Here is a 26,344-nt window from a genome sequence, read left to right as displayed (position 1 = left end):
ATTTCTAAAGTATCATGTCATGTGACACTGAAGACTACATTAAAGATGATAAAAAATGAACCTTCAATCAGTGGAATTAATGGCATTTTAAAATATTATTTTTAATGTATTTTTTTATTAAATTAATCATCATTTGTAAAGCAGACAAAATACTAAAAATACAAAAACATGTTTTAGAAATGTAGTTATTCCCTTTTTTCATATTTTGGACTGCAAGCGATGTTTTAAAAGTTGACTTAAAATTGACTGGTTTAATTTCTGCACCTCTAATGTTGCCAAAGGAAATTATATTTTTAAAAGAAAAAATATTTGCATTTTGGGATTACTAAAGTAAGCAATAAGTGCTATTCATTTTCTATAAGTATAGCTTTTACTCCAATTGTTGGCTTTTTAGGCTTGGTTTTTTCTCTATTTGGTGCTTTACACCTTTTTATCATCTGTTTATCAATTTATCATCTGTGTCATGTAGGACTATCATAAAGTTATCAAGAATCCAATGGACATGGGAACCATAAAGAAGCGGCTTGAGAATAATTACTATTGGACTGCTGGAGAATGCATGCAGGACTTCAACACTATGTTCACAAACTGTTACATCTACAACAAGGTACGTTTTGGTTTTTAATATTTATTTAAATTATAACGTTTTTCCTGTTATACTTTTGTGTATCTAGAGGAGCATTCAGTGTGAAATTAATAGTTTTCCAAATATTTGCCAAATTCTGTTTAACTGAGAGCTCTTTTTCAGCACTTTTTTTAAACAGGATAGCTTTAATTATTATTTTTTAATAATTTAACTATTTTTTTCTTTGCCATGATGACAGTACATATTATTTTACTAGCAGTGCACAGCATAAATGAGAACACCTCATATTGAAAATAAATATTTTTAGCAAATTTTCAGTGAATAGAAGTAATATATTTGGATGCATTTGAACAAAACAGATTTATTAAACAAATATTTATTAAAATAATATTTAAGTCAATATTTAAGTATTAAACATCTTTAGAAATAAAAAGATAAAACATTTAAATTCATGTGAAATATTGCACACAAAAAATTACAAACTACAAAATTTCAACAATTCTATAATTTTTTTTTGTTTCTCTTATAAAATAAAAACATATTTTATATTTATCCTCGACTGATCACATGCCTGAATATCGATGCTGAAACAATATATTGTGCATCCCTAGTGTGTGTGTGGAAATAGAGTAAATGTGATCTAGAATAATTGTCTTTGCTTTGTTGTCCTCAGCCCACAGACGACATTGTTCTCATGGCTCAAGCCTTGGAAAAGATTTTCCTCCAAAAGGTAGCTCAGATGCCCCAGGAGGAGGTGGAGCTTTTACCCCCACCACCTAAGGGCAAAGCACGGAAACCCGGAGCACCCCCTGGTTCAGGTAACTGACTGAACACCACAAAGCTCTGAAAGATGCTGCTTTGAGGAGAGTATCCATCTGACCATGTCGTTCACTCTTTCAAACAGAAAACCAGCAATCGATAGCCTTGACTCCTGGATCTCCATCGTCGTCATGTCCGAGCTCTCCTCCGCAGCTGGCTCAGACTCCTGTAATCGCTGCCACTCCAGTCGCCACCATCACCACCAATGTACAAGCTGCACCCCCTGCCACAGCCATGATCCCAACTGCACAGCCTGTGGTCAAAGTAAGAGCAGCTACACACGTGTTTACTCATCATAGCGGAGTATTTTTCTATATGTTCAGCTTATCTATCTATCTATCTATCTATCTATCTATCTATCTATCTATCTATCTATCTATCTATCTATCTATCGTTCTATCGTTCTATCGTTCTATCTATCGTTCTATCTATCGTTCTATCGCTCGTTCTATCTATCGTTCTATCTATCTATCGTTCTATCGCTCGTTCTATCTATCTATCGTTCTATCTATCTATCGTTCTATCTATCTATCGTTCTATCTATCTATCTATCTATCTATCTATCTATCTAGCTATCGTTCTATCTATCGTTCTATCTATCGTTCTATCTATCGTTCTATCTATCATTCTATCGTTCTATCTATCAATCTATCGTTCTATCGCTCTATCTATCTATCGCTCGCTCTATCTATCTATCGCTCGCTCTATCTATCTATCGCTCGCTCTATCTATCTATCGCTCGCTCTATCTATCTATCGCTCGCTCTATCTATCTATCGCTCGCTCTATCTATCTATCGCTCGCTCTATCTACCTATCGCTCTATCTATCTATCTATCTTTCTATCTATCTATCTTCATATCGTTTCATATATTGTTATGAAATATCTAATTATATCTTAAATATCATATCTAATTGTCTAATCTTTTTATCGGTCTAATCACTATCTTTCCAATTGTTCTATCTTTACAATCTTTCTATCTTTCTGCATTTATATAAACATTTTTTTAAAGAAATTTTTTTGCTGAAACCTTTTAGAATTAAATATTTTAGAATTTAATATCATAAACAGGTTCGGGCTTTTAAAGAACTGTCAATCAAAATGTACTCGTTGGGCTTGGGTGTGAATTCTGTCAGGCTGTCAGGCATGCCTAACTTTTATGGCCCGATTATTGGTGTGAGTACGCCCCAAGTCTGAAATTTCCTTTTAATGGTCTTATAAAGTCTTAAATTTGACTTGATGAAACCTGTAGAAAGCCTAAAAATTGAACAGCCATGTTCAATAAAAGCCATGTTTTATAAAACAAATCATACATTTGAACAAAGTAAACAAAAAAATTCTATAAATAGCCGCACCACTTTGCTCCACTGTGAGTAAATGGTGCACAAGTTTTTGTTTTTTTAAGCGAATTATTCCTTTAAATAGCTTAATTGCTTGGTCATTTTCCAGCATCCGTTATCTTAATTATGTATTTTGGTCACTTTTCAGCATCTGTTATGTTAGTTACGTATTAAATACCTCCATTATTGCAAACCATTGCAATATTTATAGTGCAATATGCACATTTGCAATATTTTGCTTAATTGCATAGCTAAAGTTTGTGCTTTGAAAATTTGTAGTCTATGAAGTAGTTCGATATCTGTCATTTATCCTATCCTGGAGGCACACCAACAGTACATATTTTGGATGTCTTCTTTATCTGACCCATTCATTTCAGGTGTTGGAGTCTCTTCTAATGTTCTGAGTTGTTTCAGGTGTGCTTGATTGGGATGAAGTTGAAAATGTGCACTGTTGGTGTGCCTTTAGAAGCAGGGTTGGGAAAAACACTGTCCTAGCGAATGACAAATTTCCTTTCTCTAAAGAAGATTACGGTCTGATTTAAAAACCTAAACGAGCTTAATTATCAAGTTGGTCAAGCAAACTGCTGAGAATTTATTTCTTTTTTTTTTTTCATTTCATTATTTAATTATGTTCTAACACACACGCCTATATCCTTGTCCTCAGAAGAAAGGGGTGAAGCGGAAAGCAGACACCACCACACCGACAACCTGCGCGATCACTGCCAGCCGAAGTGAGTCGCCCACTGCAATGTTGGAGTCCAAACACAGTAAAGTCATTTCCAGACGAGAGAGCACAGGTCGACCCATTAAACCTCCCAAGAAGGACCTGGAGGATGGGGACGTCCAGCAGCCAGGCAACAAGAAAAGCAAGCTCAACGATCATCTCAAATACTGTGACACTATTCTCAAAGAGATGCTTTCCAAGAAGCACGCAGCCTACGCCTGGCCCTTTTACAAGCCCGTAGACGCGGAGGCCCTGGAGCTACACGACTATCATGAAATCATCAAGCAACCGATGGACCTCAGCACTGTCAAAGTATGGCCTAAAATTCACCTTACAATTGGTTCATTTTTTAAACAGAAGTTAATATATTGGTGTATAATAATATCTGTAGCTAATATAGATTTAAAACCAGAAGATTTATAGACATGCTGCTGTGAGCATGTAAGATATTCTGCTGCTGCTGCTGTGTAAATAGGCACACATAAATCCCATAGCAAATACTAACAGGTGGAGGTGGAAGATTTCAAATAGACTTTGATAGCATACTGCAGGACTACACTACACTACAGTGTGGATTATTTAAATTTTCACCATGAATGACAGAAGCCAATCATTGTGACACGTGATAATATACCATGTAGGGTTTGATGACTGAACTGTTTATGATTATACAGTTAAGGTAAGGAGTTGTGTATTTGTGATTGATTTTACGTTATGTCTGATTAGCTGTTTATATAGGAAGATAAAGAAAAGATAAAACAGTCTCTTATACTAGATATTGGTTTTGATTTCTATGAAGGTCTAATTAGGGCTGGGCGATTAATCAAAAAGTAATCAAAATCGACTTTCAGAACCAGTTAATTTAGTTGACGAAAAATTTTCATCATAATTTTCATGGTGAACAAGTTTCTAAAATGAAATAAAAATTAAGTAATGACAACAACAACTATAATAAAAATATACTGACATTTTCGTTTACTAATAAAAATGAAAGTAGAATGTGATTCAGGGATGTATTTTGGTAAATATGCAATCAGAATTAATCTTGGTGTGTAATGCATGGCGCACACACACATTTGAAAAGTAACGGATCCACTGTAGACGTGGGATGCGATTGCTTCATCCATAGGGGCGTCTGTCTGATTAAACTATTTATAATGAGATAGCAACAGCTGAGAGAAAAACCCTGCATTTTCACTAGTCTACTGTTCTTGCCACACATAATTTTACATATTACTTAAGATATAAATAAACAATGCATATCTAATTTTTGGTCTTCAATGGAAAAGCTATAATCCATATTTTAATGAGACGATTTTATTTCATTTTAAGTTATAATATTTTGTATAAATAAACGTCTACAATATTTTAATTAAATTACTCTTAAATTTAGATTAAGATTTAGAGTAGATTTAGTCAACTAAAATCTTATGAAATTTAGTCGACTAAAACTAAAATGATTCAGAAGATTAAAATATGACAAACTAAGAAGGAATTTTAGTCAAAAGACTAAAGACTAATTTGCTTTTAATGAACACTGCCTACACTGAAAAAAGTGTTGCATGCAAAACTGTTGCAAACAATTTGTTTGTGTTAAATTTAAACAAATAAATTAAATGTAATAATGTTCAACTCAATTTGTTTGTTTAAATTCAGCCCAAATAAATTGTTTATAACCACTTAACGTAAAAAAATTTAGTAAATCCAAGTAATCATCTTTGAATAATTTTTTCAGTTTATAATCTAAATCTAATCTAAATTTTACAGGTTAAATTTATTATTTTTTAAATACTTAAAAAAAAAAAATAAAATGTTATAAATTTTTCCCACCACAATGTGGAGTCACATGTCCCCGCTCTTAAGGCTGAGGCTGATTTATGCTTCTGCGGCCGCTTTGCAGTCATATCTGATCTCTGGTCAAGTAGAATTCTTGAGCCTTTCTTTGCACTACATTGACTTGAGATGGCATATTTTCCATTACATTAAAATTATTATTTACATTAAAATATTTAATTGCAGAAAATGCAAGAAATGCACAGTTTAAAATATTATTTACAAGATATACAAGTGTTATTTTATTTAGAAGAGATGCTGCTTATTTTCTACTTTTAGTATGAAAAACATTGAAAATTATTTATTTGGTTTCCAAAAGCAAATTAATAACAATTTTTTTGTTTTATTTGATAATCAAATTCTTCCAAATTTCAAGTCTAAAAACAAACATAGCACTGACTACTACTTTTTATTTAAATTTTTTTAATTTGTAAGAAAAATCATCAGTAGTTCTGTCTAAATATATTTAACTATAAATCCATATATTACGTTTGTATGTTATTCACGTATGTGTTATATTAAATATTTAATTATACATGTATTACATTACCTTTTTTTTTCAAAAGCAATAGCATTTGATCTCACTAAATTTGTGTGTGTATTTGATTGTTTTTTTACGATTTAGGTTATAACTTTTTCATTAAATATTAAAAAGTTGATTTACTACAGTGTAATTTTATTTACTAAACTGTATCTCCTGCAATGTCTCTTTTCCAGAAAAAGATGGACAGTCGAGAATACCCAGACGCCCAAAACTTTGCAGCAGATATTCGGTTAATGTTTTCAAATTGTTACAAATACAACCCTCCTGATCACGAGGTCGTTGCCATGGCAAGAAAACTCCAGGTACGGCATTTAAAAATCACTTATGCTGGGGTCACACCAAAGGCAGAATTAAGTAATTGCGCGACTATGTTACATACAAAGTCTATGCAAACACACAAATAGAAAATAATTTTTGCCAAGTGGCGTGAATTTTACTGAAATATGAATGCGTGGAATTTGCCTAATCACATCTTTTACATGTTTTACTTTTAAAAAAAAATTCAACTTGAGAATATTTGCCTGATGTATCCATTTAGCATCCTGTTAAGTCTAAATCGACAGCTTTATTGATGCTGTAAGTGGATCTGTATGTAATTATGAAACTACCCCTCAACTGCAGATTATTTGAGGTCAGGCGCTCATCCTCTGACACGGATCATCTATAGCAGTGTTTCTCAACCATGTTCCTAGAGGGACCACCAGCACTGCATGTTTTGGATGTCTCCTTTGCCTGTCACACCCATTACAGGTTTTTCAGTCTCTGCTAATGAGCTGAAGATTTGAATCAGGTGAGTTTGGTTAAGGAGACCTGGAAAATGTGCAGGGCTGGTGGTCCTCCAGAAACGTGGTTGAGAAACACCGGTCTATAAATTTCTTTAGTGTCCATCCGAGAAACCCTGTCAGCAACCCTATCCTGCAGGTCATAAAATGGCACCAATCACAAACAAGTAGCACTGGAAACAACCAGTATTTTCAATGGAGTTTCTGATTTAGCCTGCTGCTACTGGCGGCGCTTGTGTTTACACAGTCTTTCATCTAATTTTAAGCTTGAACAGCTAAATGAATGCTGAATAAAAGTCTATTTAAGCGATTATATAGTAATTACATTACAAAATCGATGCTGTAAAAGGAGCCTTATGAAAGAAAATGGAAGTTCGTTCATCTTTGGCTAAAAAATACTAGCTGTGCATATACCCCATTCACTGAGCTTTGTGCTCCTCTGGATTGTGTCATGAGCCCAATCATGTCGACATGTCTGGCATTTTTGTGTCTTCAAGAAGTACAAAGGGAACCCGTAGATATATCCATGTTTAGGCTAGGGAAGCACCAATACCATTTTTTTTGGAACCGATCAGATCTTGAAAGCAAAATTCTGAGTATCGACAGATACTGTGCTGTTTTTTTTTTTACATTTATTATATTTTTTATTAACATAATACAGTTTCTAGTAATAAACTCAAATAATATATCTTCTTTAGTAAAAATAACACGCCTATAGGCCTACTGTATATGACGTTCTAACTAGACATGATGCTTGCTATAAACTATGTGCTACATTATTTGAGCACTCGTTATGACATTGATCTGATCTGTTGTGGTCCAGCTTATGTTTCCTTTTTAATATTAAGATTTTTCTTTGAAATCTGTAATGGGCTACCCTAATCGTTGGTAAAAAATAACCAGCCTTTTAGCTAAGCCAAATATTTTCCTGCAGGTTTGAAGCAGACTAAACTAAACAGTCTGATGCCAGTTTTACTTTAACATTCCGTCGCCTAAACTCGCGGCGAGTGAGATGGAGAAACTGAAAGCATGTCTGAAAAATAATTTTTTGTCTGAAAATTTCTTTTTGAAAGTAATGTTTGGTAGAATTTGTTGGTTATTTTAATGTATTTTTGTTGGTCAGTTATCTACAAAATAAACAAGAATATTTAAGGTGAAGTTCAAAACAAGATCCACTTAAATTCCTATGCTTCAGCGCACAAACTGAAAAACTGATCTGTTAAATAAAATATTAATATATAAAATCACAGTGAAATATTCACAGTTTCAGAGTAGCCTATATTAGGCTAAATAATTTTTTGTTGATAACAATTCATATGGGCTGGGCTGTCAGTTTCATGTTATTTATTTAATCAACTACTTTGACCACAATGAGCCAGGCTTTACAACCTATTTGCAGCACTTAAAGTATTCCCCTCCGAAGAATAAACTCAGTCGGAAGGATGAGAGAACAGAAACTTATTGTAAGAATTATCTTTCGGAGCGATGCATGTCACGTCTGCATAGCCGGTGCCTGAATGAAGCACTTGCATCACTGACAGCCCAGTATACGGACACTTCTAAAATAGCAGCACAAAGGGGAGAAATCAGTGCGTTGAGGATCTGTGCAATGTATTATTGAGCCTTTTCTCATTTAAAGTTTCAGGTAGGCCTACTTTGTGTGTGAAGAGCAGGTAATAACCCTCTCTACTCCAGTACTGCGAATGCGATCTGCTGGTCTAACAGACACAGCGCAACATGATATAAAACAGCAATGAACGCCATGTTGCAGGTCAAAATGAACCTATGTAATGCAAAACTAAATGCATTTCTCCACTGATTATTTATATTAACAGAAACAAATAGTCTTAGAGTTTTTCGTGTTGTCATGAATGCGGCACACAGTTTGAATTGTGAATGAATGAGAATGATTGACAGGCACAGCGGCGCGATGTACTGAAGTGAGCATGAATTTAACCACTTGAATATTCATCTGTGCTTCACATTAAACTGTGGAATGGCTTCAAAACATTTAGTATATATTAGACCTACATGACAACTTTCTAGTGCCTTATAATGTTGACGTATAAATTACACAGAATATAGCGCAAGATCGGGTGTGGATTGGTACCAGCTGGCCGATACCCAATCCAGCAAAAATATGCGATATCGAACCGATATCTGATCCAAGTATCGGGATCGGTGCATCCCTAGTCTAAACTCGCAGGATGTGCTAATAATCAATGCAAAATATTTGTGTATGGTGTGAACCCGGCATTACTATAAAGCCTTCTAATGTTTTTTCAGATCTCACCAATCATATTTGTCCATATCCCACAGGATGTGTTCGAAATGAAATTCGCGAAGATGCCAGATGAACCAGCAGAACCGTCTTCACCAAACGCGGTTTCAGCAACGGCGGTGGTGAGCAAGAGCACGGGCAGCAGCGAGAGCAGCGCAGACTCGTCCAGCTCCAGCTCCGACTCGGAGGAGGAACGGGCCACTCGGCTAGCTGAGCTCCAGGAACAGGTGAGTGGCAAACAGGTGGGTGTCACCACTTGAGGACCAAGATCCAAACCAAGGGTGGAGAGACAGGCAGAGGCTCCACCCGCTCCCCTCACATCCACCACCACCACCGCCTGACCAGTCTGACTGCTTGTGTCAGAGTCATTCGGACGTCTTTTCTTTTCCTTTTAATGTTATCTGTTTTGGTAATGTTTTGGAAATAAACGAGTGCCCATTTTCACCCTGGACTGAACGTTTAACCCTCTACCGCCTCTGCAGTTTGTGTTGGCATCTTGGTATACATTGGCTTGCATGCTGTACAACCTGACAGTTTTTTGATTTCACTTAGGGTTGTCACGATACTGGAATTCGGTACCAATAGATACTGAAATTGTAAAAAAACGTCCATTTCCTGCTAACATTTGAGCGCTGTTGAGCATGTTCTTAAACAGCGCTGATTTTCCATTGTTAGGCCTGCGCGATTAATGGAAATCAAATCGCAATCTCGTTTTAAAACGTTGTGATTAGCTATTTGCAAGAGGCTGCGATATGAAATATGTATTTAATTTCCCCTGCCCAGATCAAATGTGTGCATGGTGTCTGTGTGACGGACTAAGTGAGCACACTTGTGTTCTGCCCAAACAGCATTGCGCAACCGAACTATGCGGAACGCCCACAAAATATAAACAGAAACAGAAAAGCACAGATGAGTGGGATGATGGCGTCTGCCGCTTCAGAAGCGTTAATAGACAAATTTATGTCAAAGAAAAACACGACATCGGTAATATGGGAATATTTTGGTTTTAAAGTCACAAAAATTGGTTATATTTTGGTTTTAAAGTTCAAAATTTTGATAACTTCATGTATATTTCGCATGCATTCACGGCTCGCGATGCAGGTGTGTGCGTAGTCTGTAGGGACTGACTGTAATGTAATGTACTATAAAATTTAGTGGTTGGCCGATAACGTGCTGCGTTAACACGAGACTCTTATCGGGCGATTTAAAAAAAAATATCGCCGTTAATCTATTCTCAAAGTTGGGTTGGGAGCTGGGTCTGTTCTACGCAAGCTATGATGCCTTTCACCTTGATATTTTAGAGTGGATGTATACCTGGCCGAATTGCACTGTAGGTGGCGAGAACGAGTCTTCGAACCTGTGTGTATTCCTACTGTGAAATTACCACATCACACGTGACGTGCTAACATGGATGCAGTTCACTAGAGTGAATCTGATTAATGTGAGCTACACATCTAACTATCAGGCACCTGTAGAGTTTATGCGTTCGAGTAAAACATATTCAAATAAAATGGAGGGGGTGCTTTTTAAAATGAATGACGGTGAATGAAAGTCAAATCAGCAGTATGCCCTTCTGGATCTTTCACTTACTTGGAAGACACTACTGACTACGCTTACATAGACATCTGCAATCTAGTTATTTGCCTTGATAGACAATAATATAGTTAAGGTGTTTATGTGAAGTGATTCCTGTAATTTTGGGTGACATTAATTCATGGATTGGTACCTTCATTCATGCCCCCGTGACAAACTGGCAGATTAGATGCAAACAAGGAGTAAGAACTGGTGAGAGTGTTATGGAACTTAATAACGCATGCAAAATGGAAAGAAAAAACTTCCACATTTCGTGGTGTGTGTGAATCGTGTCAGAAAATATGGCGAAAAGTCCTACATGACAGTAATAGTTTGATTGCGGTGTTTACTTCAATAATGTCACTAATATATGCATACTCCACATCTTAATTCCATTTCTGTTTAGTTCAGTTATGACTTTAGTCGGATTAAGTCGGTCATAAAATCGCAGTTTCAAGCTTATGTAGGCCTACAGTTCAACATTCATGTTTAACTGAATGAACAGTTAGTAAACACAAGTATATCTTATTGAAAATAATTTATTTTCATCATCAACTCTCATAGTAGAACAGTTTCTCAAGCAGTTTGTGATGAATTCTGGAAACAGGAGATGAGCCCCTGCTTTAATGCGCCACCTGGCTTGAGAAACCCGTTCTCAAAGACTTACTTTTAGTCATTATTTGGGTAGCACACATATTCTGAATGCCTTCGGCAGAATTCAAATGAGCCATTTTAATCTAGATTAATCTAGATTAATTCCAAGATTACAGTGATATTAATCTATATTAAAAAAATTATCTATGCTCACCTATAATAAAAATATAATTTGTCATTTCATTTTCATAGGACAGTTATATATATATATACAGTTCAAGTCAGAATTATTAGCGTCCCTGTTTAATTTTTTCCCCAATTTCTGTTTAACGGAGAGAAGATTTTTTCAGCACATTTCTAATTATAATAGATTTAATAACTAATTTCTAATAAATAGAGTATTTTAAAAAATAACTTAAAGGGGATAATAATTTTGACCTTAAAATGGATTTTAAAAATCAAAAACTGCTTTTATTCTAGCTGAAATAAAACAAATAAGACTTTTTCCAGAAGAAAAAAAATATTATCAGACACACTGTGAAAATTTCCTTGCTCTGTTAAACATCATTTGGGTAATATTTAAAAAAGAAGAAAAATTCAAAGAGGCCTAATAATTCTGGCTTCAACTGTATATGCATTAGTTGCAGAATTGTATAGCAGTTTAACGATTTAAATGCTTCTTATTGGATATTATGTTTAATATATTTAATGCGACCATGCATGACTTTACGGAGAGCTTACATTCTTACATTATAGTAAATCGCAGTTTCGATCAGATAAATCGCAGCTCGATATATATTTTTTTTCCTTCTCCAAATCGTGCAGTCCTAGCCAGTGTGTTCACATGCTCAAAAGAAATGACTGTGATTGGCCGTAAAGGTCATCAGTTCACCGAAGTCACCACTGTTTACTGCATTTAACCACAGAGACGGGGACACTGGAGCATTTTAAAGCAGCGGATCGCTCTTATATCAGCTTTTAGACAAACCAGCTGATCGATGTGACCTTAAAACGCACTCGAATGTTATCGGGAAATGGACGTTTTAAAGTATCAGTATCGATTGGTACCGAATTCCAGTATCGTGACAACCCTAATTCCGCTATCTCTGTGTCAAACATTTGTGTCGATTTGAAGTTACTCTGCTCTCAATGTGACACAGTCTGTTGTTAAAATACATTTTTTTTTGTCCCTTGATTTCACTTTGACTTTTTTGCCAGCAATTCGCTGTGGAGCGCCCCAATGGTAACAGGGCGGGGACAAAAAACGGGTGTGCCAAACGTTTTCAGGTGAATGATATTTTTACTTCCCGGTCCCCCACCCCACTAACTCCTCCATTTTACGTAGCTTCTTCTCAAGTGAGCGGTAGAGGGTTAAGGTGGTGCTTTTATGGGGTGTATTTGAGCTGGGCATCTCCCTTAAGTCAGCTTGCTTTTGTCACTCAGCTAGTCTTTCGGCTCTGTTTCCCCCTCTCTGCTCTGTGAATGACATTGATTGGCAGGTTTATCGGGGAGAATACAAAATTTATGCTGGGACGTGGTGTCCAGTGCTTCCACATTTTCGTGGTAGAGCTTTTATTTTCAGCGGAGGTTCAATGAATGTTGATTTTAGATTTTTTTTATTCCTTCAAAATATGATTAATGAGGGGATATTGTGCTGGTCTTGGTTTGGATGGAGGCAGATTTTAATGAGTTTAAAGGAATGTAGTTTAAACTAGACCGTTGACTTAAAGCCTAATCATACCAAGAATGATAACTATAAAGATAATCATATTAGGGCCTTATGATTTCTATGATGCACAAAACATAACCACTTTATCAAGTGAATTTTTATGTTAAGCTGTTTTGACACAATCTGCATTGTAAAAGAGCTATAGAAATAAAAATGAATTGAATTGATTTGATAAAGGAAATCCCTAAATAAGATGGAATGTCACTGAATTTGATTAAAGGTGCAGTAGGTAATCTGCCTGAATGCTACCTGGTTAGCATAATATCTTTCAAATACAATCTCTCCCCAAAAACCAAAACCACGCCTCCTGAACTCGCCAGCATGCATATTAAAGATGACAGAGACCCACTATTTATGTCATTCGCCAGTTAGAAAACTTTATAGTAGTATAAATTACACTTATTACTAAGCCACGCTTGCATGCTATTATAGAGCGAATATTCAGAGTAGCATGGTAAACAATATAGGGAGCGCGTAAAGGTTGTCGTTTTTCAAAAATGAACCAATGTGAATATAAAACCAACTTCAGCTCAGTAAAGCAGGCTAGGCGGAATAGCGCTATTAACTTATGTTTTGTTGTTAAACTAAATGAAAATCTACATTATCGATGCTGTAAAATGTCCCTTATTAAACTATTATGAAAATAGTCACATCAGTCTTTTACTGAAAGATTTCAGTGGCTCAACAGCACTTCCGTGAATATAACGTATTCGTAAGAACAAAATGTACATCAGCTTTGCGTGACTAAAATAGTTTTAAAACAGAACATTACCTGTCTAACAGAAATACTTCAGCCATGGTGTCGTCCTTCCTCCAGCGTGCAAAAGTAACTCCGATATGGATTTAGAATCTTAAAGTTTTGATTCAGCGTTTGTTTTTAGCGGCGTCACTCGTGTCCATGTGACCGCGACCCATGTGAACACGCATGGGCGGATCTGCGTGAACGGATTCGCAGTTGTTCAAATCTACATTTGCTGACAGACCGTTCGGCCAACTTACCAGAATTATGGGAATTGTCGGCCTGACAAATTTTAATTGGTTGAACATTTTTTAGTCTTATGCCTTACCCAGAATATAAACATACATATAAATACATTTAGATCGTTTACTTTAATCATTACTATTGGAATGTGAAGAGACTTTCAACCAGCACAACAAAAAATGTTTCTGAAGACAATCACCTGCTGCACCTTTAATTAAATCGTTATATGGGCTATTGTCGGTGAATATTAAAAATGCAAGGGACTATTAGAATATTAAGTCCACCTATTGTGCATGGCTGCGTCCCAAATGGCCGCCTACTCAGTAGGTGCTGCATTTAAATTAAAATTTACTACTCAACCGTTAGAAAAGTATGAATGTGAGTAGTATGAATGGAACTCGGATGTACTACATCTGCCATTTTGTCGTGATCACGTGACCCGCCCACGTCAGTTGCGTCAAATCACTTCTATTCATGAAATCTCATGGTGCATTATGGGATAGCAAAGCGTTGTACACTTCAGAATCTCACCGGAAGTAGTAGGTCATCCGGGTACCTCACATACTACTCTGCTCATATACTGTTTTTAGCATACTATATAGTATGGGAGTTTGCGATTTCTGACGCAGCCCATGTCTCTTTAAATAAATGGTCCAGTTGGGTTAGCTCATTGTGTATTTGATGACATGAACTTTATTTTCATAGCATAGAGTCACTCTACGAGTTTTTTACCATTTTATGTGAGAAAAGCTCTCGTCATATTATGTACACATGAAACAGTCACTGTGTCTTCTTGGCAAACCCCTTTAAAATAGTACTGAGTACTGTTTAAGTTTAGATTTTGCGGTTTTTTGAAAACAAAATTTCAAAGGGGGTCTTAACGGGGATTTAATTTGACATGCTTTTGAAATTGTAGCAATTAAAGTTGTGTCTAGAAGATTGGATAAAAAAATTAAATTAAATAAAATAAAAAAAGTAAACAGAATTTGGGAAATTAAATATATCATAGGGCCCTATTTTATTGATTTCACACCTAAGCACAATGTCGATCTGTTTATTTTAAGCATGTGCTGCTGTTTTCTTGTCTGCTGCTTCAAATGCTCAAGCTTATTAAATGAGGATTCTGATTGGCTGTTAATCTTTTCATCTTTCATCAGGAAAAAAAAATGTTCTGAAATCAAGTCCATCAATGTTGTTCCTCTGCTGTCATTATAGTTGTGATGTGGACTCTTATTTATGTTACACTTATAAAGACTTTTATAACTATATCTTCATCATTATAGTTGCCGTTATTGGAGTGGGCCTTATTGTTCAATCCAAAAGTTTAAATTTGCAGTTACTTAAAACGTATAGGCCATCCAGGATGTTGGTCTTTTTTTTTTTTTTTGTAGAACATTAAAAAAGATGTAATCTTTGGTTATTTATAATAAAATGCTAGTCAATGGCTTACCAGCACTTTATAAGTAAAAAAAATATGTAAATAAATGCAGGTAAAATAAAATGAATACATTTTGTGTCGTTTTAGTTCCAAAAATCCAATTTTTTTTCTGATTAGATTTGTTTTGTCTTTTATATAGGGGAATTACCAACCTACGTCACACATGACATCACATGGGTTCAACAGCGCATACCGGTTCCAAAAAAAGACGTCGTGTTAAGTGGTAGGATGCCAAATTCGGGACTTAAATTTTTCCGTATACCACACTGCTTTTAATGCCAACCGCAGACGTCTTTGGCTTACAGCCATCATAAGAGCTGAATGGAGTGATGACCTATTTTAAAATGCTGGACTCTGCAGTTCTCATTTTATATCGTATAAGTTCACGCTAAGCTGAATCATACACATTACTCGTTTTTGATTACAGCAATGATTTCAGCAAAAACTGACCTATGGTGAATTAAACTGCGAAAACTGAATGCTTAGACTCACAGAATGCCAGTTGCCATAGACTTACATTTTATGAATTGCATATGAAAAACAGATCTCTCGTTGTTTAATCTGAAAACATTTTTAATGCTAAGATACCAGCTTCAAACATTATTCCAAATTACGAAATTTCGAAATTAATCCAGTGCAAAGACCCATAAGGTCAACTTGTCTTTAGAAAATTTGTTAGAATTTATTGGCAAGTTTAGTTACTAAATGTAGAAATGATGTAACATATGAAAAAATAACCTCTAAATATAACTGTTTGCAAAGATTTTAGACTATTTAACCATTAAAACTTGGCTGGGGAAGTTTTCCAATATATAAGTGTCTTATCTAACAGTTTTCTGGGAAGAGCATTTCCATGAAAATGGGAGATGCGTAGGGGACAAATGTCATTCATTATCCTTCAAACTCTTCCCTCCATCACCAGTCCCGTCATCTGTCCCCGCACAGCTGAGATCCTAGTGTTTTACGTTAGCAGCGATGCAGCATGCACCATCCCCCTGCTTGCTAACATTCCCTCCACCTTCCTCCTCAGCTGAAGGCTGTTCATGAACAGCTAGCCGCTCTGTCACAGGGTCCTGTGAGTAAACCAAAGAAAAAGAAAGAGAAGAAGGAAAAAGAAAAGAAGAAAAAGGACAAAGAGAAGGACAAAGACAAGAACAAGGTCAAGGCAGAAGAAGAGAAAAAGGCCAAGTCCACGCAACCGAATAAGCAAACGCCGCAGAAAAAGACCTCGGCGCGGAAACCCAACAGCACATCCACTACGAGGTGAGCTGCTTTTCAATAGTTCTGTTGTGATGTTTCGGTATTTATAACTAAATGCATGAGCTTGGGGTATAAAAAAAAAAAAAACTAGCCTAGAGCGTTGTCTGCTGTTAGAAACTAGCCTAGAGTGCCATCAGCTGTTAAAAAACTAGACTAGAGTGCTGTCAGCTGTTATAAACTAGCATAGTGTCGTCTAGCCGGTGTTAAATACTACTAGAGTGTTGTCCTGTTTCAAAAGTAGTCAAGAGCATTGTCCACTGTTAAAAACTTGCCTAAATCACCAACCGCTGTTAAAAACTAGCCTAGAGGGCCATCTGCTGTTCAAAACACTAGACTAGAGTGCCATCTACTGTTAAAAAACTAGACTAGAGTGCCATCTACTGTTAAAAGCTAGCCTACAGCGCCATCTGCTGTTAAAAACTAGCCTAGAGCGCCATCTGCTGTTAAAACTAGTCTAAGAGTGCCATCTGCTATTAAATATTAGCCTAAAGCACCAGATACTGTTAAAAAACAAGCCTAGAGCACCAGATACTGTTAAAAAACTAGCCTAGAGCACCAGCTACTGTTAAAAAACTAGCCTAGAGCGCCATCTGCTGTTAAAAAACTAGCCTAGAGCGCCATCTGCTGTTAAAATCTAGCCTAGAGCACCATCTGCTGTTCAAAAAACTAGAATAGTGCCATCTACTGTTAAAAACTATCCTAGAGCACCATCTGCTGTTGAAAACTAGCCTAGAGCGCCATCTGCTGTTAAAACTAGTCTTAGAGTGCCATCTGCTCTTAAATACTAGCCTAGAGCACCATCTGCTGTTAAAAATGAAACTCGAAATTAAAATGGGAATATCGAAGGATTTAGAAAATCTCAGAATAGATTTCTTAAATGATTGTTCTGCCACAGATCTAGTACTTACACAGATTTATCACACACCGATAGAAGAGGTAAAGTGGGCTTCATGTAATTTTTTGAGTCTTGTCCTTTGTGCAAACTGCGCAATCTCCAATCCACAGGCAAGCAAAAAAGGGCGGCAAACCTGGCGCAGCAAACTACGAGTCTGACGAGGAGGAGTCTCTTCCCATGTCTTACGACGAGAAGCGGCAGCTCAGCCTGGATATCAACCGATTGCCGGGTGAGAAACTGGGCCGCGTGGTCCACATCATCCAATCACGTGAGCCCTCGCTGCGAGACTCCAACCCAGACGAGATCGAGATCGACTTCGAAACACTCAAGCCTTCCACGCTGCGCGAGCTCGAGCGATACGTCAAGTCCTGTTTACAGAAAAAGCAGCGCAAACCTTTACGTAAGTGCCCTTCTTTTTCCATCCTTCAGATGTGTCGTTAGCCTATGAGAATTTTCTAGAGAAGCAGCTCTCTTTTTTTCTTGCCTGGTCCGTCTGCTCTAAAAGCTGAAATGGGCTGTGCTGTTTCCTCCTTTGAGCTGGGAGCACTCACTTTTCTCCAATGTGTTGCATGACTTTTGGTGGATTATCTTACTTGTGCTTTCCCTGGAATTAATACCTTCAAGTGAAGCTTCAAGGGTTTAAAGAGTACATGAGTATACAGTAGAGAACATTTGATATCAGACCATTCGAGTTTTCCAATTGTACACAGTGTACATGCGTTTAATTAAGCGCACTGTGGTACAACATAAGGAATATTTCGGGTTCATTACAAGGTCAGCTCAGGTGCTGTTTACACTAATGCGTTTACGTTTATGTGTTGTTATTGTTACACATGGTGTACACACTATTACAGCATGTTCGACCCAAAAACAGAGTTTTGGAGAATTTCAAAATCGCTATTCTCTTTTGAATTGATTTATAGTTTAGTTTTTAAAAACCGATATCACTCTAGTCTTTATAAACAGCCCTACTCTGGAAATTTTCTTACCTCTTAGGTTCACAGGGTGCCCGTGGGGTCTTAAAAAGTATTAAACGTTGATAAATCAATTATGAGAAAATGAAGGCCCTGAAAAGGTATTAAAGTCTTAATCCGGTTTTTACCAGGTCCTAAATTTTGTTCAAGCTTTGTCCAAAGTGTTTGACTCCAAAAAAAGCATAAACATATTTATTATCCTCGATTGGTTCGGGCCGGGGTGTGTCCAGCCAAGCTCCTCTGTCCGGGTGATGTCACGTAACTTGCGACAAACGCGTGAAGGTGATGTGACGCTCTCCACATGTAGCGAAACCATAAAGCAGGGCTATTCAATTGGCGGCCCGCAAGGCAATTTGTTCCGGCCCTCTAATTAGTGTGACCAAAACATCAAAAATAAATTTAGTTCAGTCGAAAAACGGCCGCGATAGTCATGAAGTGACGTGTGTCTGTTCAATACAGCACCGGCTGCAGTTGCAGTGCGTGAGTCACCTGACATTAAGCGAGTGAGTGGTGCGAGTAGCCGAAAACATTTGGATACTTAAACGTAAAGGCTTCTTAACGCCGCGTTTCTGTTGCACGGAACGAAACTGCTGCAACTAAACAGAGTGACGCCACCTGTGCACTAGCTTAAAGTTCCAAGCTTATACACCAAGGCTAATACGCACACACACTGATTAACTATAGCAGCCGGATGTTCACATATCGTGTCTTTTCCGCGTGCAAGTTCGTTATTTCCAATATTAGAATGTATGCCAACATGCGTGCGCAAGCGATGTGCGTCTGAAAGCCATGAGCGCAGAGTAGAAAACATCTCATGCTGTAGCGGTGAAAGTTGTGCGTGGCTTTCAGTGCAATGTAAACAAAAAGATATGTTACACGAATTATCACAAATTATTAAATGATTATGTATGAACGCAGATGATAAAAACAGTTCACTTAAATATCTAATATAAAGCTTAAATTTACATTAGACATGATAACTGTGAAACCATGATTATTCCTCAGACTATAATCGTACAACCAAAATCTATAATCTGTGCATCCCTAATTGTTAGGCAGTTCAAAACATAACATATGAATGTGTCTAAATGTAGAAGAAGCCTACTTAAGCAATGCACTGCTTTTGCTGTGTAGAAGAAGCCTACTTAAGCAATGCACTGCTTTTGCTGTGCTTTGAAATACAACATTTGAATATTTGTAAAATAAAAAAACATGAACTGGCCCCCATGACAAATTAAATAGCCCTGCCATAGAACAAAACAGACGGTTTGCATACTCCTGGGGTCCATTCTTCGTACCTCGCTTAAATGATCTAAGATGATTTGTCAGATCCTGGATCTTTTAATCTTGATAACTGATCTCTGGCTAATTTGGTTCTTCAAACAAGTTCGCGAATCAGATTAGCATGTCTGGATGAACTGATCTGAGATCACTGCGTGTGTTGTGAAGGAAAGATCTATCGATCCTCGAAATTATGATCAGCAATGCAAAGATTGGCTGACAGCACAGCAGCGTAATGACATCATCTGATTAATATTCAATTATCCGTGTAAATGTGATGCGCAATAACTTTTTTCTTGACACATGAAAGTGTAAAGCCAGCAGCCCACAACAAATCTGTTGTAAGCTGCAGGCTTAACACTTTAATGTGTCAAGAGTATTTAGGAAATTTATTTAGTTTTACGTTTCCAATCGGATTTTCTTTACTATGAAGCCTAGGCCTATTCAAGTTTCTTAATCGGAGTAATGAATTTAAATGGATTTTGCATCAAAAAGCATTTTGATATCGGTAAGGGTGTCTGCAACTTTTCGTAGCATCAAATCACCGTCATATTAGCTGTCAAAACATGCATGACTGTATAAATTATTATTTCTTTATAAAAAACAAACAAACAAAAAAACAGTTGAATATTGTGCATGTCTATTATCTTACAGAAACTGTACTTAAGCTGGGTACCTTAAAATAGTACAGCCGATATTAAAAATAATGTTCTCTTTGAACCCCTTGGAGAGAACCACTCAGTTTTTGTACTTTTATTTCAGAGTGCAGATTTTATAAGTTTTATTTATATATATATATATATATATATATATATATATTTTAACTTGTATGTATGTAAACATAAATATTATTAATTATTTTATATTAAATATGATTAATTGTTATAAATTTTAAATGTATATATAATTTTTTGAAATTATTATTTTACTATTTTCCCAAGTGTATATAACCCATAGGTTGCTACTGTAAGAAAATATCAGTATTTGGTACATACTTACAGTATTACCTTAGCTTGAAATGAGCCAATCTAATCCTGTTTATATGAAATAAACCTGCTCCCCAGCAGGTTTGAGATCCCAGAACTGTTACTATGACAACAACTCTCGGATCAGTTTTAAAGAACGAAACCATCCTGGATCATGTCAAATCGTCAATAACCAAATCCATCTGATTGAGTAATCCATATACGAATAACGGACACCTGGTTGGAGAAAGACAAGTTTAAACAATTGCTGTCGCTGAAAACAACCACGTCATTTATTCTTTCAAGGTTTGTTCCCTCCGAGCTCATCTAAGTTCTGTTGCACGGTTGTGCTCCATTCATTTATTTAACTACAACCGTTTATTAGCAACTGTTTATTAAATTAAAGGTTTGATACTGATTAAATCTTGAAGTGATGATGATGTCTTAAAATATTCTGAGAAGGTCTTTAAAAAGTCTGAAAAGGGTATTAAAATTTCCTATAGGACTCCTGCATATACCCTGTTTCAAGTGAATCTCCATTTCAAGTTCTATCAAGCTCTTCCCCTTAGCCCTACGCCTTCAAGCTAAAGAGAATTATTACACCCCTACTTCTTCACGTGAATGCGCAAAATGAGGGGTAAGGGGAAGGGCTCTAGGGGTAGAATTGGGATTGGGCCTAAATGAACAATTTTGGGTAAACTATGCCTTCAAATTTTATATATGCTGAATAAAATTAGATTATTATTATTTTTTTTTTTTTTTGCGTTTCTTGCAAAATTAACACATATATACACAATTTATTTTTAAGCGCTAGTTTAAGAATTTCATAAAGTCATTCATAGTACTATGCATGTTAGGGTGCTTTGTGACTCAAACAATTTTGTTCTAATTTATTATTATTTTTATTTATTTAGCCTAAATTCTCTGATTGGTGGAGATTTGTTAATCTTTTCTGCTATGCAAGTTATATTCAGTATTAGGGTTGCACTGTTTACTAGTACTATGGTAGTATCGTGAGACTATGACTCCAAAATACTGGTGATGCCACTGTAGTTTGTAAGCGGTAGTATCATAATTAACCGTCTATCTACAATGCATAAGGTTGCATGTGGTAAAGTCACCAAAATGCTCACGTTTGTGCAACAAAAGACTTTTTATTTGAATAGTATGTGGAGTCCTTCAAGGTTACAAAACTGTGTAAAATTCACACCTTCTATGGTAGCCTATTGCACATTCTCTGATGTTTCAGTTCGAACACGCACATCTGAATCGGTTCAATTCTGTTCCTGTCAATGTGATTTAGTAGCTACAACAACTGCGACAATCTCTTAAAAAGAGCGACTCACAAAGTGAAATTTTGAATACCTAATAAGACTAATTAAAAAAAAAAAAAAACAGATGAAAAACCCAAAAGAGCAACAGGAAACATTGAAACACTTTTTAACCACTTCATATAGCCTAATTTTGTTGGAAAAAATACTCTTTTTGTAACAAATTTTGTTTGGTATAGTTTGTATCTTTATTTTAATGTTTTTTTTTGTTGGCCAGTTATCTACAGAATAGTTTAGGTGAAGTGATGTGCAAATACTTTTTCAATAATAAGGGGATTATGAATTCAATTCAAATAAGCCTATTATAACATAAATAGTATTTCTGACAGTTTTCTTTATTTCATAGAAATCAGTTATGAATTACAGTATCACAAAACTACTTGGTATCACAATTCTTCAGCTGGTATAGTATTGTAATGTAAATTAATGTTATCACGACAGCCCTATTCAGTACATAATTATCGCTTCAAATTCAAAAGTACTTCAAACCTTAAAATATAAAATTCATATAAAATCATACAACTTTCTGCCTTAATGATACACAACTCTCTAGAGCAGGGGTCACCAATCTCGGTCCTGGAGGGCCGGTGTCCCTGCAGGGTTTAGCTCCAGCTTGCCTCAACACACCTGCCTGGATGTTTCAAGTATACCTAGTAAGACCTTGATTAGCTTGTTCAGGTGTGTTTGATTAGGGTTGGAGCTATAATCTGCAGGACACCTGCCCTCCAGGAACAAGTTTGGTGACCCCTGCTCTAGAGAATACGTTTTTATAAATATATAATTTTATTTGTTAGTTTTATTTATTTATACAAGAACAGTATACAATATTTTTATGCCAGAGTTAGCTATGATGCTAATTTACACCGGTAAAAGAGATATGATGCTAAAAACTTGAAGAATGTGGTCCTGCTGTTTGGGCTCAACTTGTATTGAACCTGATGGATTCCTTCAACCCAAATTTGACGTCATGCAGTTTAAAATTAGTGTAGTCGAGTGCTTTTTGCTGCTTGCCACGGCGGTGGGCTACGAGGGCAACCCGTTACTCACCGGTCACCGCTGTGTGTCTCCTGCAGCGGGCACTGGGAAAAAGAGTGCCAAGTCTAAAGAGGAACTGGTTCAGGAAAAGAAGAAAGAGTTAGAAAAGAGGCTACAGGACGTGAGCGGACAACTGAACAACAACAAGAAACCACCCAAAAAAGGTACCTGTGTGGTAGTGTGCAGATGTGAGCAGACAGGTGACCAGATTGGGTTTTTAGGTGGATTTAGGAGGCTAGGATGAGAAAACCGAGATAAGGATAGGCTGCTTCACTAATTTGACTAACTTGATGGAAGAGCTTCTGTCAGACCTTCCTTCATATTTAATGCTATTCACACACTGAAAAGGGATCGCAGGGCTCAACAACAAGGATGGACTGCTGGCCAAAGCTGAGGACCAGTTGATGGGACTTTTTTTTGTGAAATTTACGAACAGTTTTTATTTTGCTTGTCAGCATTTTATCTGCTGCTATGGAAAAAATGCTTGGAAATCTTCAATTTCTCAGTATTTGAGTTTGTGTTTGAGAAAAAAATGTTCATGTTTCTTTTATTTTATAAAGGTGTGATTTATTTATTTATTTATTTTATATTTTTTTCATAATCAAAATAAGCATTTCTTTCTTCAGCAATTGTTCAGGAGGATAACAAATGTTTTTGTTTGATGAGATTGAAAGTTATTCTATGAAGTACTGATTTTCTATATGTAAGCAAAACATTGACTTTGTGTTGCAGAACAGAAAAAAATGTTGTGTATGTTTTACCTGAACACAGTTTACAGTTTAACAAGTTACACAAGTTTACAGTTAAAGTCAGAATTATTAGCCTCGCTGAATTATTAGCCCCCTGTTTATTTTTTCCCCCAATTTCTGTTTAACAGAGATTTTTTTTCAACACATTTCTAAACATAATACTTTTAATAACTCATTTCTAATAACTGATTTTTTTATCTTTGCCATGATGACAGTAAATAATACTTAACTAGTAAATAATTTGGTTAACTAGGCGGGTTGAGGTAATTAGGCAAGTTATTATATAACAATGGTTTGTTTTGTAGTTATCGAAATAATATATAGCTTAAAGGGGCTAATAATTTTGACCTTAAAATAGTGTTTAAAAAAATTAAAAACTGCTTTTATTCTAGCCGAAATAAAACAATCAAGACTTTCTCCAGAAGAAAAAATATTATCAGACATACTGTGAAAATTTCCTTGCTCTGTTAAACATCATTTGGGAAATATTAAAAAAGAAAAGAAAATTCAAAGGAAAGCTAATAATTCTGACTTAAACTGTAACCATAAATCTTAAATCCAGAGAAACCAAAAATTTCCAAGTGTTCTTGTAGTTTTTTCCATAGTCGTAGGGTAAATTATCTAACTGATAACACTAGCTATGTTTTCATCCACCTATTTTAATGTGCATTTTGGATATGCGCATTAAAACTGGTTGATGGAAACGCCAAGATGCAAATCAATTTTGAAAATGTGTATAAAAAACGTATGCGCATAACTGAGTAGGATAAACTTTGTATTCGATAAGAAAAGATGCGCATAAACTGCCATGGAAACACTTTTACTGAACAAATTCCAGTATGCGCATTAAAAATGTCATGTGATTTTGTTATAAGAGGTCATGTGATAATGTGTGCGAATGGACAAACCACCAGGTTGAGCACATTGTAAAACATCTGAAATGTTGTTTTGGTCATTCTAAAACGCCCTTACCCGTTTCAGTATTAGTGTTATTATATTATTAATTCCCTCCAGAATCAAGAGCGTCTGTGCTTTGCATCTCACGCCTTTAAACGCCACCGTGCGTTCACTGCGTGTCGGGATTGTCTTATGAGGCACAAGTCATTTATTAAATGAAAAGATTCATGCAGCTTCTCCTACCGCAGCAAATTCTATGTTTACTGTTGATATTTGGCACCAGATAATCAGGAAGTGATGATTCTGTTCTCGTTGACTCGTTGGATGGAAACACCACTTTATTCGCATGTGTTTTATGTGACAATCCAGTTTTGCGCATAAAGTTCATTCGCATTTTTGGATGGAAACATAGCTATTGATGTGGACCTTTTAATAGTCTCTGACTTAAAATAGGTTTGTTTAATAAGACAACTTTTTTTTAAATTCACAAACCAATGTTTTTTTTTTTTTTTTACATAAATGCCATCAATTTATCTGAAATGTCTGGGAGCTTCTAGAATAATGTACAATGATTGAATCGTTTGGTGTCAGCAAGATAAAATTCAGCTTTACCATCACAGGCATATTACATTCTAAAATGTATTCAAAATATTGATTTCATAATAGTACTTTTTCATTGCATTTTTAATCTAATAAATGCAAATCGATGAGCAAAAAATCATAACCCAAAACTTTAAATCAATACTGTATATGTAGATGTGTGTATATATATATGTGTATACATAGATGTAATTTAGATAAATAATATAAATTTTAGATGTCACATATCACTTTTAAAACCACTTTGAAAACGCAAGGCACACCGCTTCCTTCAACAGTTTCAACACAATTGTGAGCTCACACTTCCATGTTGTCTGTTGTTGCTAGGCAACCATCAATTGCGCTCTCTAATGCTGTGTTCACAGCAGATGCGGCACACGTGGATAAATCGCGATATTCACATGTAAATAAACGCGTCAACATTTTGAGCTTACTCGCTTCATTTGCGCGTCAAATTCACTTTATAATAGATGCGGATTCACGTCATGGGCTGTGCTTCTGTATGCCCGGTGACTCTAGCTTCATTGCTAAATGGCTAACATGGATTTTATTGAGAGCATAGCTGTGTTTATGTGCTTTATGAAGGCTGAGCTTTTAGCGGTGCTTCAGATTGAGCCGAACCCAGTTTGATGAGCTGGTGTCGGCAAGAGGATTTCCCCTCAGGACACCAACAACAAGCACTACGTCATAATCACTCCCCATACAAGAGAAAGCTCCTGATTGGTTAACGTGGCGCGAATGTCTGCTGAAGTTCAGATTTTACAATTCGAGCCATTCACGCAATATGCACATTAAGCACGTCAAATGCGCAAAACGCTCTACTTGCCCCGCTTTATTCACGCCAATCGCATCACTAGCGCCGCCTCATTCATGTGGAGTGCTCTGCAGGATGTCTATTTGCATCTTTGCATTGACTTAACATGTAAATCACTCGCACATGATGCTTCATTCGCATCTGGTGCGAACTCAGCATAAGGGGCCGATCATACTAAATACGATTTTCCATTCTGAAAATGCGAGGCGCACGGCACTTGACAAGAAAAAAAGAACTGTGTGCTTTTTATGTCGCCAGGAAATGACTAAGGCCCAATATCAATTCTATTTTTGTACCCCTTCCTCCTTCCCCTTGGCCCT

At 36.2% G+C, this 26,344-nt stretch overlaps 1 protein-coding gene across 7 annotated transcripts in view; it reads left to right on the top strand.

The window, feature by feature from the left end:
- The window catches only part of brd3b (bromodomain containing 3b), a 42,527-nt gene that overhangs the window by 10,301 nt on the left and 5,882 nt on the right, over positions 1-26,344 (top strand). For 2 of the 7 annotated variants that reach the window (XM_056458703.1, XM_056458701.1), the window contains exons 3-12: positions 470-607; positions 1,260-1,404; positions 1,491-1,669; positions 3,409-3,780; positions 6,019-6,147; positions 8,947-9,135; positions 12,293-12,361; positions 16,254-16,486; positions 17,489-17,778; positions 23,003-23,128. In XM_056458703.1, the coding sequence (XP_056314678.1) occupies positions 470-607; positions 1,260-1,404; positions 1,491-1,669; positions 3,409-3,780; positions 6,019-6,147; positions 8,947-9,135; positions 12,293-12,361; positions 16,254-16,486; positions 17,489-17,778; positions 23,003-23,128 (1,870 nt within the window). The remainder of the gene's footprint in view (positions 1-469; positions 608-1,259; positions 1,405-1,490; positions 1,670-3,408; positions 3,781-6,018; positions 6,148-8,946; positions 9,136-12,292; positions 12,362-16,253; positions 16,487-17,488; positions 17,779-23,002; positions 23,129-26,344) is intronic. The other 5 variants (XM_056458706.1, XM_056458705.1, XM_056458708.1 and 2 more) reach the window with 3 other exon arrangements.

This window comes from Danio aesculapii, chromosome 5, assembly GCF_903798145.1.
Source record: "Danio aesculapii chromosome 5, fDanAes4.1, whole genome shotgun sequence".
NCBI classification, from domain to species: domain Eukaryota; kingdom Metazoa; phylum Chordata; class Actinopteri; order Cypriniformes; family Danionidae; genus Danio; species Danio aesculapii.
The sequence above is the reverse complement of the archived record's forward strand: the minus strand, read 5'-3'. Positions and strand labels throughout refer to the sequence as shown.